Source organism: Alligator sinensis, unplaced genomic scaffold, assembly GCF_000455745.1.
Source record: "Alligator sinensis unplaced genomic scaffold, ASM45574v1 scaffold444_1, whole genome shotgun sequence".
Taxonomy (NCBI): Eukaryota; Metazoa; Chordata; order Crocodylia; family Alligatoridae; genus Alligator; species Alligator sinensis.
Window position 1 is genome coordinate 2,939,177 of NW_005841886.1, and position 13,947 is coordinate 2,953,123.

General features: G+C 48.0%; 1 protein-coding gene across 1 annotated transcript in view; it reads right to left on the bottom strand.

Annotated features, from left to right (window-relative positions):
* The window catches only part of LOC102384751 (parathyroid hormone/parathyroid hormone-related peptide receptor-like), a 46,357-nt gene that overhangs the window by 5,639 nt on the left and 26,771 nt on the right, over positions 1-13,947 (bottom strand). Inside the window, exons 2-5 of the mRNA XM_025196923.1 lie at positions 3,600-3,705; positions 2,220-2,330; positions 1,471-1,595; positions 492-586 (exon numbers count right to left, since the gene is read on the bottom strand). Of these exons, the coding sequence (XP_025052708.1) occupies positions 492-586; positions 1,471-1,595; positions 2,220-2,330; positions 3,600-3,705 (437 nt within the window). The remainder of the gene's footprint in view (positions 1-491; positions 587-1,470; positions 1,596-2,219; positions 2,331-3,599; positions 3,706-13,947) is intronic.

A 13,947-nucleotide genomic window follows, 5' to 3' on the forward strand; every position in this document is an offset into this window, starting at 1 on the left:
TAGCATCACATCCATGCTTTTGACTCCCCAGTGCAGTGACTAGGTGCCCATGTATGCTGGGTCGCCTAAAGGCAGCCTTCATCTTGAGTCCAGGGCAAGGCTCAAACTCACCCCTGGAGCCAAGCAAGACTAATTACCCACCAGTAGCATAACCAAGGGCATGCAGCTCTGTTATGTCTCTCAACCACACTGCCATCACATCCCATCTGCTGTAGATGCTAGCCCCACATATAAAAGCCTAGTCTGAGTGAGGATTTGAACTTTGATTCCCCCAGGAAGCAGGGTCTTAATCTGGGGCTCTGGTTAGGGCCTAACTGCACAAGAAATATAGAAAGATTAAGCCAGTGATTTGGCCTGAGAGTTGTGCTAGGCTTCCCTTGATCTTCACTGGCAGCCTGTCCCTGCTGACCAACCAGTCATGACAGGGTGCCCCCAGCACAGTGGGCAGATGCAGGGGGTTCAAGGGTAATAAAAAGGAGGGCCCTCCTTACTTGAAGTAGCATAGGATGCTCACGGCGACAAGAAGGGAGGCCAGGGAGATGGAGTAGCCTATCGTGTACATCATGTGCAGGCGGTCAAACACCTCCTGGAAGAGAAGGATGCACCTAGTCTAGCCTAAGGCTCCAGCCATGCTTCAAATACAGGAGGGGACCCAGACAGGGCGGGGGGCCATGGGGAAATGGAGCCACCAGCAGGTGACCTTCACTGTGGAAGGGAAGTGCAACCACTCCACTGCACCCCCTGGTTCTGCCTCTGGTTGTGTCCACTCCAGCCTGGCAGCAGAAAGGAGACTTCTAGACTTCTAGGAGCCACGTCATTGTGACTCAAGTGTGGCTCAGTCATGGGGGACATCCTCCACCACTCCCAGACAAGAAGATTGTAGCTCCCATATCTGGAACCCTGGCTGCAACACAGCACCGCTGTAAAGCTGACTGCCACACAGGGGACCTGCTGAAGGAGCTCTAGTGCCTAGCCAGTTGGGAGCAGCACGTCTTGGGGTGGCCAACCAGAAGCAGAGGCAGACACAGGACCCAGTGCTGTTGAGAGGAGTTGGTGGGGAGGGATCAGCCAACCCCTTCCGTCTGGCTGTTGCTGGAGGCATCTGAGCAAACATAGTTCCTTCCTGAACAAGGGAGAGGCTGGCACAGATGTTTAGCTCACAGGAGGTATGCAATGGGCACCACGCTCACTGCCTCCAGAGGTGGTGCAAGCACCTACTCTGGACTCTTTTAAGAAACATTTGGATGTCTATCTTGCTGGGATCCTTAGAAACTACATGATTTCCTGCCCCTGGGGCAGGGAACTGAGCTCAATGATCTTCTGAGGTCCCTTCCAGCACTAATGTCTATGAAATCTATGAAAGATTGGTCTGGATACTCTGGCCCCTGTCCTTCTCCCACACACAGGAACATGCATCCTCTGGCCCCAGCTAGGGTCCCTCCCCCCATCTCACCCCCAACTGTGGGTCACCTTCTCTCGGCTCCGGTGCTCAGGAGTGAAGAACTTAGTGCATTCTGTATAGTTAGCCCAGGTCTTGTTGATGCTGAGTGCTAGCTCCCAGCTCCCATAGGCATCACAGTGTCTGTAGGCATGACCTGAAAGGAAGTCCCGGGGATCATGACAGAAGCAGCGGGCAAGAGAAACTCAACAGGCCAAGGTATTAAGTAGCAAAGCCCACCCTTCTGCAGCAAGCCATGGGATCAAACCTATGGCCAACAGCACAAACCCCACACTTGGCTTAGGGAGGGAGTCTTTTGGCTACTAGGAGGTGGCAGACTACTACAGTCAGGCTGGGCACTAGGGAGAGACCAGACCACATGTATTAAACCACTCAAAGACTTAGCCTGGGTGACACATCTTTACTGGCCCAGCTGTGTTAGGGGTGTGAAACCACGGCTATGCTGGAAATCGCCCTTCAGCTGCCATGTGCCATATTTCCACTAGAGGGCTCTCCTGACATAGCTCTGCCAGTTAAAGCAGTGGTGGCAGCGGTCCCTTCACTGGGCTCTTCTTCCCTTCCAACTGGGGTTGGTCTGAGCTGGGCTGTGTCCATCATGGTGGTGTCAAAGCACCTTGGCTGGGAAGTTTGTTAGGGGAAATTCTTTTGGATTTGGCTCCCTTTCTCTCTGAAGCCCCTTTGAAAAACCCATTCTCATCAACTGACCTTGCAAAGACAGTAGGAATAAGCTCAGGCTGACCACACGTTATTCTGAAGTTACCTTTGTGGTTGAAATCATAGATGTATTTTGGGCACGGGACCGACACCTGTTGGTTTGGAGAGCCCTTGGGCCAGCAGATAATTCCATCCCACTCTGGTAAACAGCTGGTATCTGCCCAATAAGCAAAGACAGATCCCATTAATTGATAGTATTATTCTTATTTGACATTTGTAGTGCATTTGATGGTCCCAGCCAGATAGGATCCCTTTCCACTTAGGGATATATAAGAGTATGATAAATAATAAATAGACAAGATGTAGCAGGTAAATGATGAGAGCGTGGTGGAGACAAGACAATTAAACCATGTAATGAGATCAGATGTACACAATTCTAAGTTGCTCAGGAGCAGTGATCACAGCCGTCACCTGCCTGCCACTCTACTTTATCATGGGTATTACTTAAATTGCTGCATGCTATAGGGCTGCTACCATGGTACAAAGATGCAGGGAACCATGCTAGTCCAGGTTGACTGAACTCACAATCCATGCCAGTCCAACTAGTCCTGTGGTCCTGTCTCCATGCCTATTGACTACCAGCTAGTCCAGAGGTCAGCAACATCTTTGAGCAGAATGCCAAAAAACCCCACAACCTCGACCTGTAAGATGTTGGTTTGCCAGAGGTAGATGGTGGGGGAGATGCAAGGGGCCCAATCCTTGTGGCAGCACAGTCCCAGCCCCTTCCCTGCTGTCCTCCCCAAGGCACACATGCCAAGCAAAATGTCTTCGCATGCCACATTCGGGCACTTGTGTTGGGGGTTGCCTACCACTGAGCAGGTACATCTGGCTGGCTCTAGCTTCCACGCACATGCACACCCTGGCTGCCTCTATGCACCCTGCAATATCAACCCTCCACTAGGCAAAAGCACACAAGAGGACACATCCAGACTCTGCAGGTATCTGACATGGAAACACAAGTTTCTTGATGGTTTCTGCTGGTTGGAGGAGACATGGCACATCTGCCCACCTGCCTTGCCACTCTGCAGTGGGAAAGGCCTCAGGGTTCCTCTAAGGAATCTGTTTTATGTGTGTATATGGGGCATAATAACCAGCAAGCTCAGGATGAGGTCTGGAAGTTGAGAGCAGCAAATCAGGTTGATAATGATAATTGCAAAAAGAGGCTCCAGTCCTGGCGCCAGACCCCACTGTGTTAAGTACTAGGCAGGAACAGAACAAAAAGGTGGAGCCTGCCCCAAAGAATTACCAAACCAAGGTGCTCACTGGAGTCAATGAAAAGACTTTCCTTGGATTCAGCAGCTCCTGGATCAGGCCCAAGGGTGAAATCCTTGCCCCTGACTTCAGGGGAAGCAGGTTTTTACACTGCGTGGGTCTGCCAGTTCTCCCTGGTCTTGTTGGCTATGCCTGGCAAAACCTGCAGTAGTACCTTTGGGTTTCTCTAGTTGGATTCTTATGGTTTTCTGGCACTGCTCCTTTGCTTCAATCAGAAGATAGATCTGTTCTTCCTTTGTAAGGACATCATCAGTGTCAACCTGCCAAGTCAAAAACAGCAGCAGTCACTGCACTGCTTCATACAGTCTACAGAATGGGCCCTGATGAGCCAGCATGTTCCTGGAAAGACCCCACAGAAGCAAGGACATGAGGTGGAATGGAAGGTGCCCAAGGAAATTTTGACCAAAGGAGAAAAACATGGAAGTTGTTGCCTTCCACAGAGTCAGGAAGTCCAAACGTGACCTGTGACCCTAACAGCCTGTGGCCCGTACAGTGCTATACAGGCAAAGAAGGCAAAAGCACTCCACATCTCAAAGCAACTGAAGATAGAGCCTTATGTGCTCTCTACTTAGATGCTGAGATACGACTGGTACCAGCATGGCCCTCATTCTAACTAAATTCTCACTGTTTCCCAGCTTCCCCTCCCACCCTCTGTCTTGTCTGTTGAGAGCAAGGATGATCTCTCACTACAAATCTCCCCAGAGTACTATTGTAATGAAGAGAATCCTGACTGACTCGAGGCAGTTCAGCATCATTCCTGAGGGATGTAATGAAGGCAAAGACCGATGTGACATCAAGGTTGTGAAGGCAAGTGATAAGGAATCATTCCCCAATCCAAATTTTCCCCATCAGCTCCACATTACTTTGCTAGAAGGTGATAGGGTTGCTGCTACCAGTAATTACGTGCTGAGTGAATGGGCTTTTCCAGTGTTACTGGGGGGAGGGTGTTTTCCCTACCCAATTGTGTCTCCCCCCTCACTAATCATATCCAATGCTACAACATCAAGCTGGGCCTGAGTGACTGATCAATGATCATTGGTGTCTGTGAAACATGATGCCTTTGGTCAGGACTCCAGGTTTGCACAAATGCTGGTGACCAGAATGCCCTGGTGGGATGAGAGTTGTTGGTACTTGATTTCTGAAGGTACAAATGAAAGAAGAGGCATGTGGTTCAGAGCAATGGCCTGGGAGGGGGCCTGCAGCATTAAGTCACAATCACCCTGTTGTCCTGCAATGGCAGAACTTTACCAGCTGGAGACAGAGCAGTGGCCCTGCACACCAGAGACACAACTGTGTGCCCTTCAAAGTAATCTGTAGCACTGGAACTGCTCTCCCACCTGCCCTCAAACCTCACTGCAGATGGTTAGACATGTCCTCACCCCAGGTTTATGGTATCATTAATAGATCAAACATAGGGCCATGGGAAAGCAGGGCTGGAAGGGATCTCACAAGATTATCTAGTCCAGCCCCCTGCTCAAGACAAGATCATCCCTGACTAAACCATCCCAGCCAAGTGTCTGTCTAACCTACTCTTGAAAATTTCCAAGGACAGAGAGTTTACAGTTTCTCCAGACAGTCTATTCCAATGCTTGACCACTCTCATAGTCAAAAAAGTTCCTCCTAATCTCCAAACTAAATTTCCACTGCAGAAGCTTGAGGCCATTGCTCCTACTCCTGTCCTGTACAGCCACAGAGAAAAGTCCATCTCCATCCTCTCTGTAATTGACTTTCATAGATTCATAGATTCATAAACATTAGGGCTGGAAGGGACCTTGTGAGATCATCGGGTCCAGCCCCCTGCCCAAGGGGCAGGAAGTCAGCTGGGGTCAGATCACCCAAGCAAGATAAGCATCCAGGTGTTTCTTAAAGGTATCCAGAATAGGTGCTTGCACCACCTCTGGGGGGAGTTTATTCCAGACTCTGGAGACTCAGACAGTAAAAAAGTTTTTCCTTATGTCCAGTCTAAAACAGTCTTCCAGCAGTTTGTGATCATCAGACCTTATCTTCCCTTGGGATGCCCTGGTGAACAGACGTTCCCCCAGTTCTGATACACACCCCTTATATACTTATAGGCTGCCACCAAGTCACCCTTGAGGCTTCGCTTCTCCAGACTGAAGAGTCCCATGCTTCTCAGCCTCTCCTCATAAGGCCTGTTCTCTTGCCCTCTGATCATGCATGTGGCTCTCCTCTGGACTCTCTCAAGCTTCTCCACATCCTTTCTAAAGTGTGAAGCCCAGAATTGGATGCAGTACTCCAGCTGTGGCCTCACCAAGGCTGAGTAAAGCAGGAGGATGACTTCCTAGGTCTTGCTTGAGATGCATCAGTAGATGCAAGTCATAGTTTTATTTGCTTTGCTAGCTGCAACATCACATTGGTGGCTCATGTTCATCTTGTGGTCAGTCATGATGCCCCATGCCTCTTTTGGTCATGTTGCTAGTGAATGTAGCACTGCCAAGCCTATAAATATGATGTGGGTTTTTTCTCCCAAGGTGGAACACCTTGCATGTCTCCATATTGAATGTCATCAGGTTTTGATCCACACACCTTGCGAGCCTGTCCATGTCAGCCTGAATTGCCAGCCTATCCTCTAGCATGACCACATTTCCCCATAATTTGGCGTCATCTGCGAACTTAGCCAGTCCACTTCTGACACCCAAATCCAGATCATTTATGAATATATTAAAGAGCTCTGGTCCAAGTACTTAGCTTTGTGGGATGCTACTGGTCACCATGCACCATGTTGATTTGGTTCCATCAGTTATCACTCTCTGGGTCCAACCAAGGAGCCAGTTCCCCAGCCACTGGACTGTAAGGTTGTCAAGGCCACAGTTCCCCAATTTTACCATGAGGACATCATGGGAGACCAAATAAAAGACTTTTTTGAAATCTAAATATATTACATCTGTGGAGAAATCTGCCTCACTGCCCACAATCTGCCTCACTGCTGTAAGGCAGCAGCCCAACCCCCATTCCTGTGTTAGCATGGTGCCTGCAGGACTAGCTGGGCTGTAAAAATTTGAAGGGGATGGGGAACCCGCTCCTTTTGTCTCGGGTTCCTGCCTTTGCAGGTCACGTGATGTCATTTGGAAGCACCGATCAGCAGCCAATGGGTCTGCTTCTGGTGGGAACATAGTGATGAGGTCACAACAGGTGTAAAAAACAGCCCCTCCATGAGGAAGTGGAGGCAGACATATTTGGGAACATGAAGCAAGCACACAGCTTCTGAAGCTCTTTTAGACTCCAGATGAACCTGTGAGTAACTTACCAAAAATTTAGCTAGTAACAGCATTCTGAAAGCTTATCAAAAGGCTACTAAGCTGCTTCTGTTTGGTCAGGGTTATTCTGTTGCTACTTCTCTGACTTGTACCCCTACCCATGCCTACCCTCTCTACCCAATAAAGCTATCCATTATAGCAAGCCTTGTTGTACATGCTTGAGAGGGATTGGGCAAGCCTTTTAGCTATCTTTTGCTCCACTGACTAAGGGAGGCTAGTGTTAATGATCCAGGTTATAAAAAGCACCCCAGAATCCCACAGTGGGTTAAGCGCCCACAAGGTCTACAAGGCCTGTGAAACCCAAGGAAGCACAGAGACTGGACAAAGACCAGACCCCGGGTGGTGGTAGTGGTTACCCCAGGCTTGTGGGTATGATCCAGGAAGGGAGTTGGCCAGAAGTTGGCACCCCTGGGGAAGCATCCAAAGCTTGGTTTTTGGTTGGGTGCAGTGAGGTGGGTGGCTCGGTGCCAGAGCATCCGCTACTGGCCTGCCACAGCATCCACCTCTTCTCCTTTTTCCAGGTGATGCGTTACCTGGTCATAGAAGGAAATGAGGTTGGGCAGGAAAGACCTACCCACAATGAAGCCAAGTTGGCTCTCTCTCAGGTACTTGAAGGCTGTTATCCAATTCCCCCTCTCCAAACTAGTAAGGTAAAAAAGAAGAGTAAAGGAATCACCGCGTGGGCAACTCATTACCACAAGCAACCACAGTGTGTTTCAGGTAGAGGTGGCCTACCTGGGTCAGAAAATTCATGTTGCTAGTCTGTAAAGTAGTGTGTGTAGCTGCTATGTTGGAATCCAAGTTGCCTGCCATTAATTCACATTTTGGTCAATATTTCAGCCCCCAGTAGGGTTAGAAAATTTATTCTAATGACAAAACCAACATTGTATGAACTGAGGAGATCAATTATAACATTTCTGCTGTGGTAGCCATGTTGGATTCCAAGATGGCTGCCACAAATTTAGTTTTGTTCATTACTGGATAACCAAAGAGACTTGCCCTTATCACCCTTAAGCAGATGTTACAATGGATCAGATAGCATCACCGAGTCCAGTGAAGCATGGGAGGTACATCTTAGAATCTACAAGATGCATCAGATGTCTTGCAGTAGGTTCATAGTCAACAATTAGCCAAAGTACACATGCTGGAATTGTGCAAATAAATTAGGCACTTATTCAACATAGGACAGTTGCTGAATTCAGCACTTGTTATGGCAGTATTCTTGACAGACTATCATGTTGTGTTGTGGTTTGCAATGTTCCAAAAACCTCAGTTGGCACTGTTCTTGCGATAGTTCTTTTACACACAAAGGATGTATTGAGAGACTGTTAAGAAAGCTGGGCAAAGTAGAAGATGAAAAGGAAATCCTACCAACAACACCAAGTGCAGATCATCTACTCCAGCAGATCACTGGAGGATGTGCATATTCTGCGAGAAACATTCTAATAAGAAGAGACTGAATCAAGTGTTGTCATTTGAATCAGCCAAGGCAATACACAACACGGAAGAGAAGAATGAAGTGTTGCGTTTCCAAATTGGTGTTGAAGATGCAAGGCTGAGGCACATTACCATTCTGAATGCAGGCAGGAGGAATAGCACACAGTCATAACACTTGATCAGGCATTGTATTGCAAAGCAAATGAACTAGTTTGGTCACAGCCAGAAGAGACTGAAGGAGTAATCATTTGACTGGGAGGCTTCCATATTATCATGGTCTACCTAACAGCAGTTGGTCAGCATTTTGTTGCTTCAGAACTTGAAGACTGTTGGATAGAAAGCAGATTGTTTTCAGAAAATACCACCACCAATATAATGAAAGGAAAATTGTACAACCGTGCAATCAGATCACACAAGATAACTTATGAAGCAATATGGCATATATTGATAAATTAATTCATTGTCTAGGTCAAGCAAAGGATTAGATTATGATGTTGTTGACCAACTTTCCAGTGGCATAGCTGTTGCATTCAGAAACAATGATTGTGAAGTGGGAAGGAATGCAGTGAGAGAACTATTAGTGCATCTGCTAATGATTGCCACTCTGCTTCAAGAATTTGTGCAAACACTCCCATCAAGGTATGTTCAAGTACTGGATGAACTACTTGGAAGTAGTCAATACTCTCTTGTACTTCATCAGAGCTGAACATGAAGGAAACTGGCATGAGTATTTACATACTTTTGAAAAAATGCTTCCACTGATAGCTGTGTATGTTCATACCAATTACATGAGATGAATCCAGTATATCTTGGACATACAAAGGTTTTAGTTCATTTTTCTCCAGTGGTTTATGCTGAATTTGTGGAAGGAGGATTCAGGGTCAAGACAACTAATATGCCGTTTGTAAACATTTAAACCGACCAGGCAATAGAAGACTGTGGCCGTCTTGATTCGTATATCTGTTCACGTGCTGCCTTGGCGCGTACACCTGGTGTTAGACGCGGTGAGGTTTCATGTGGCCTCTGGAGAGGGCCTCGCTCACTCTGGGGAAAACCCCAAAACTCTCCTGCCACAACTTTGAATGTATCCTCAGTGGTGGGGCATCCCATTGGAGGCCCCTCGGGATTGGTCACTCCTCCTAATGGATATTTTTGGGGCTCCACCTCCTCTACACCCCTTCCATACACCAGCCTCCGCGACGGGCCACCTGATCTTGATGTGGCTTACCCTCTGGTCTTGTTGGTTCCTACTCTTCATCCCCCCTTTGGTTACTGGTCTTGCTTTCTTATTATTGGACTCTGAGTCCACTGGGTACCCAACTCTCCTGTATGTCACTCCAGCTGTATATGGGCTGCTTGGTGACTCCACGTGCAGCTCCTGTTCTTGGAGTGTCACCTGCACCCTGCCTAAGTAGGGCTACAGGTAATGTAAAAAGAAAAAGGGAAAAAAAAAAAAACCAATAAAAAGGAACACGCACAAAATGAAAGGAAAAAGGAAGGACTCAGAAGAAAAGAGGGCTGACAAGGGAGGGGAGGTTAGGCTAAATAGCCCTTCTGCCCTCCCAGTCCTCGAGCCTGTGCCTGAATGTGTCCCCTGACACTACTGCGCTCTTTGCCTCCGTTGAGGTCTTCCTCCACTCTTCCCCGGATCAGATCCTCTCCTGCACGCCGGTGTGCTGACAACTGGCATGGAGAGCTTCTGCAGTCCCTGCTGCCTCCAATGCTCTCCCCCAAACTGGATCCTCTCCTGCATGCCAGTGCTGCCTGTGATCGGTGTGGAGAGCTTCTGCAGACTCCGCTGCTTCTAACGCTCCCCTCCAAGCTGGATCTTCTCCTACATGTTGGTGCTGTCTGCGATCGACGTGGAGAGCTTCCATAGCCTCTGCTGCCTCCAATGCTCTCCCTTCCTCCCTGCTGGTGCCGGCTTTTATCCCAGCTAGGTGGCAGTTGTTAATGATGTCACCTGCCTGTGCCAGCTCCAGCTCCAGCTGTAGATAAACACGGCTGATGAACAGCGCAGGTGTTTCTTCCTGGCGTAGCTCGTCCTGCGTCCGGTGTCCTAAAGCAGGTAAGTGACCCCTGATTTTGGGGTTTTTTTCTCTGGGGGGTGAGGGTTAACCCCATTCTGGGTCCCCCCATGGGGAGGGTTTCTTGATCCCCAGTGATTGTACCCCTGGGACAAACACATTAACAAGGTTTGCAAAATTGCCAGTGGCAAAGTAAACACAACATGCAATGAATCAGCTAGATTATGATGGGAGCTGAACTACAATGAAAGAGGTCACTTAACGGAGATGGTAAATCAAATGTCTGGGATCAATACAACATCTTTCAATCATAACGAAAGACAAAGGACATGACTGAAATGAAATTACAACCATGTCAAGTTGCTACAAGCACAATTCAAAAGGTTCTGTTATGTATTTCTATGGGAGATGTTGTGCCAGAAGATATTGCATTAGACATTCTGAATGTACATGATGTGAAAGGGCTAGCGGTGCCCCTTTGCAGGAACGCCCCTAGCCGTGAGTTACCTGAGAAGACGATCACCATGTTGTGGAGGGAACTCCCAACGCACCTGGAACCGGCTTTATTAACTTGTCAGGTGTGCCAGATTGGGTCTCCCAGCACTCTGAGAGCTATTTCCAGCCGGGCAGCTTGGGCAAAGGAGGAGAAGAGTGAGGGAAGGTGGGCTGGATGGACCCACTGGAGACAGTCTGAGGGAAAACTTTCCCCAGGAACAGGGTGGCAGAGCAATTGATCTGAGAGCTTGGAGGAGCTCATGAACTATAGCAGAGGTTAATTGCTGCTGTAAGTTATCAATTATCATGGCGGTACGCCAATTAGTTGATTCAGCTGCAAGGACTGTGCAGCAGGAGCCGTGAGAGCTAGCAAGCTGCAGGCAAAGCAGCAGCTAAGCCTGCCAGCCAGGTTTCATTCCTTTTTCCTTTCTTTCTTTTTGTATTTTATTCGTTGTTGTTTTATCCCAGAGCCGGATCCCACTGAGACAACCACAGTCGGGTCAGACTGGGCAAATACCACGCCTCCCAGAACCCAGTAAAACATCAAAGTCATGGCAGGGGAGAGCTGGGAGGAAACCCAGTCTGCCTAAGTGGCCAAGTTTTTTTTTGGGAGGAACCCCAGTCTGCCTAAGTGGCCAAGTTTTTTTTTCCAGTGAGGACAGGCAGCCGGATGTCATCAAGGTGCAGAGGACTGCATCCCTATGTGGTGATTCCCTGACACATGACAAAGGAAGAGAAATCATGAACATCATTTTCCAGAAACATCTTATTGTAGATGCTACTGAGAGCTTCTATGCAAACATGCCCAAAGCAAAATTGAAAAACTTTGAGGACGTAAAATCAACTGTGGGACATAGTGCAGCAAAATGGAACAGATACAGAATGCAAAGGAAATCCAGCAAAGGCTACTCACAGTGGTTGCAGCAGGTAGAAGGTTCAATGTGCACTCTCTCCTACAGCACAAATTGTCTCGATAACCTCCATAAATTTTAAATCTGACAAATTGCTCAACATGGCCGACAAAGCAGCCTTGACAAAGCAGCCTTGTCACAGATCTTGTTTAGAGATAAAGTTGTAACTGTTTTGTCAGAAGATACTTCCGAGAAATCAGCCGTTATTATCAATGGCATGGCTCTTGTACAGGGAATAAGAAAACTGAAAACTGAAAACTGCAAGAGCATTTGGAGATTTGGCTGATTCCTTTGTGCAACAAGCATTTGTCAGCTAGTCTAACACATGCAGTCGAGTCAATATTGTCTTTTATCGATACATATTACCATCCATAAAGGCAGGCACAAGGATATTAAGGATTCAAATTACTAAGCCAATCCACAGAATCACTAGCAGCAGATTCTGTTACCGGCATCATGGACTAGTTTCATAACCTTACCATCAAACAAAGAAAGCCTAGTTAATTTCCTAAGAGAGGAGCTTCTTAAGGAATCATGCTGATGTTTCTGAATTAAACAAGTGCTTGTTGGTGGTGGTTTCACTGCTGGTGGTTTCAAAAGCAGAGCACTCCAGCTCATTTGATGTTTCACAGCTGCATTCTCAGCAAGAAGAGGTGCACAAAAGAATGCTCTTACATGTCAAACATGCAGTTAGTTAGGTATTCTCTTCTCTACTATTCTCCTGCAATGCAACAGACATACTGGTCCTTCATCTATGGCAGGGGTTTTCAACATTTTTTGGTCGGTGGCCGGTCAAGAAGTGGTTAGTCCCCTGGTGGCCAATCAATGAGTGGGCAGCACAGGGGCTCCCAACGGCCAGTTGACAAGCAGGGAAGGGAGGGGTCCCCTGGTGCAGCATGCAGCAGCGAACCCAGAAGTGCTGCCGACAAAACTGGAAGTGCTGGCGGCTTCTCCGCGCTGCTGCCATGTACCCCTGGAGCCTTTGAAAGTACCCCAGGGGTACGCATACCCCCCATTGAAAACCCCTGTTTTATGGCATAATCTTGTGCCTAAGGTTTTGATGAAGAGAAGCAACCCAGTAAGATTCATTCCAGTTCATGATATTATGTCAGAATTTCTTGAGCCAGTCCATGTATCTCTAATTGGACAGTGTCACTGGTTGTGACACCACTGACCAGTTCAGTGGTCATCCTAAGAAAACTACTCGGAAAGTGTTCATTCAACATCCGTATCTATTGGCAGGTCTAGGAAGTACGCCTGATGTTGATAAGGATTTGTACAATTGTGTAGAAAAGTTTGTTGTGTTGCTGTATCAGCCATTAGCACCTTTGATGACCCTTTTGGTTGTTAGGGTGAAATTATTCCATCAAGGAAAAACTCTGGATAAACTTCCACCTACATATGGCTCCTTTGTGCACCATGCACATAGAGCCAATAATCAAAGTCAACCCTTTTTGGTCAGGGTATCCCCAACCAATAATCAAAGCCATGGGGCGTCCCATGGGATGCCCCTGCCCATTACGGGACAGAGGCGCCCTCCATCAATGCTGACCTCGTGAAGGAACAGCTTGAGAGGCTGGACACCTTCAAGTCAGCTGGCCCTGACAATTTACACCCCAGAGCTGGCCTGCATCATAGCTCAGTCCCTGGCATGGATCTTCGAGAGCTCCTGGTGATCTGGTGAAGTGCCCGATGACTGGAAGAAGGCCAATGTGGTGCCTCTCTTCATGAAAGGGAGGAAAGTGGATCTGGCAAACTACAGGACTGACCTCTATCCCAGGGAAGGTCTTAGAAAAAATCATTAAAGAGGCCATTCTTAACAGACTGGCCGATGGCAACACCCTGAGGGATAGCCAGCACAGGTTTGTTGCGGGTAGGTTGTGCTTGACCAATCTCATTTCCTTTTACGACCAGGTGACCTATCACCTGGACAGGGGGGAAGAGATTGATGTTTTATAGTTTCATAGTTGGTAGGGTCAGAAGGGACCTGAGCAGATCATCAAGTCCAACCGGAGCCAGCACCACTTCTCTTGGAAGTTGGTTCCAGATCCTAGCTGCCCTGACTATGAAGTAGCGCCTCCTGATGTCTAGTCTAAATCTACACTCTGCTAGCTTGTGACCGTTATTTCTAGTCACTCCTGGTAGTGCTCGGGGGAACAGGGACTCCCCCAATGCCTGCTGGTCCCCCCTGACTAGTTTGTAACAGGCCACTAGATCCCCCCTCAGCCTTCTCTTGTGGAGGCTGAACAGGTTCAGGTCCCTTAGCCTCTTCTCATAGGGCCTGCCCTGCTGCCCCCTGATCATGAGAGTGGCCCTCCTCTGGACCCGCTCCAAGTTGTCCACATCCCTCCTGAAGT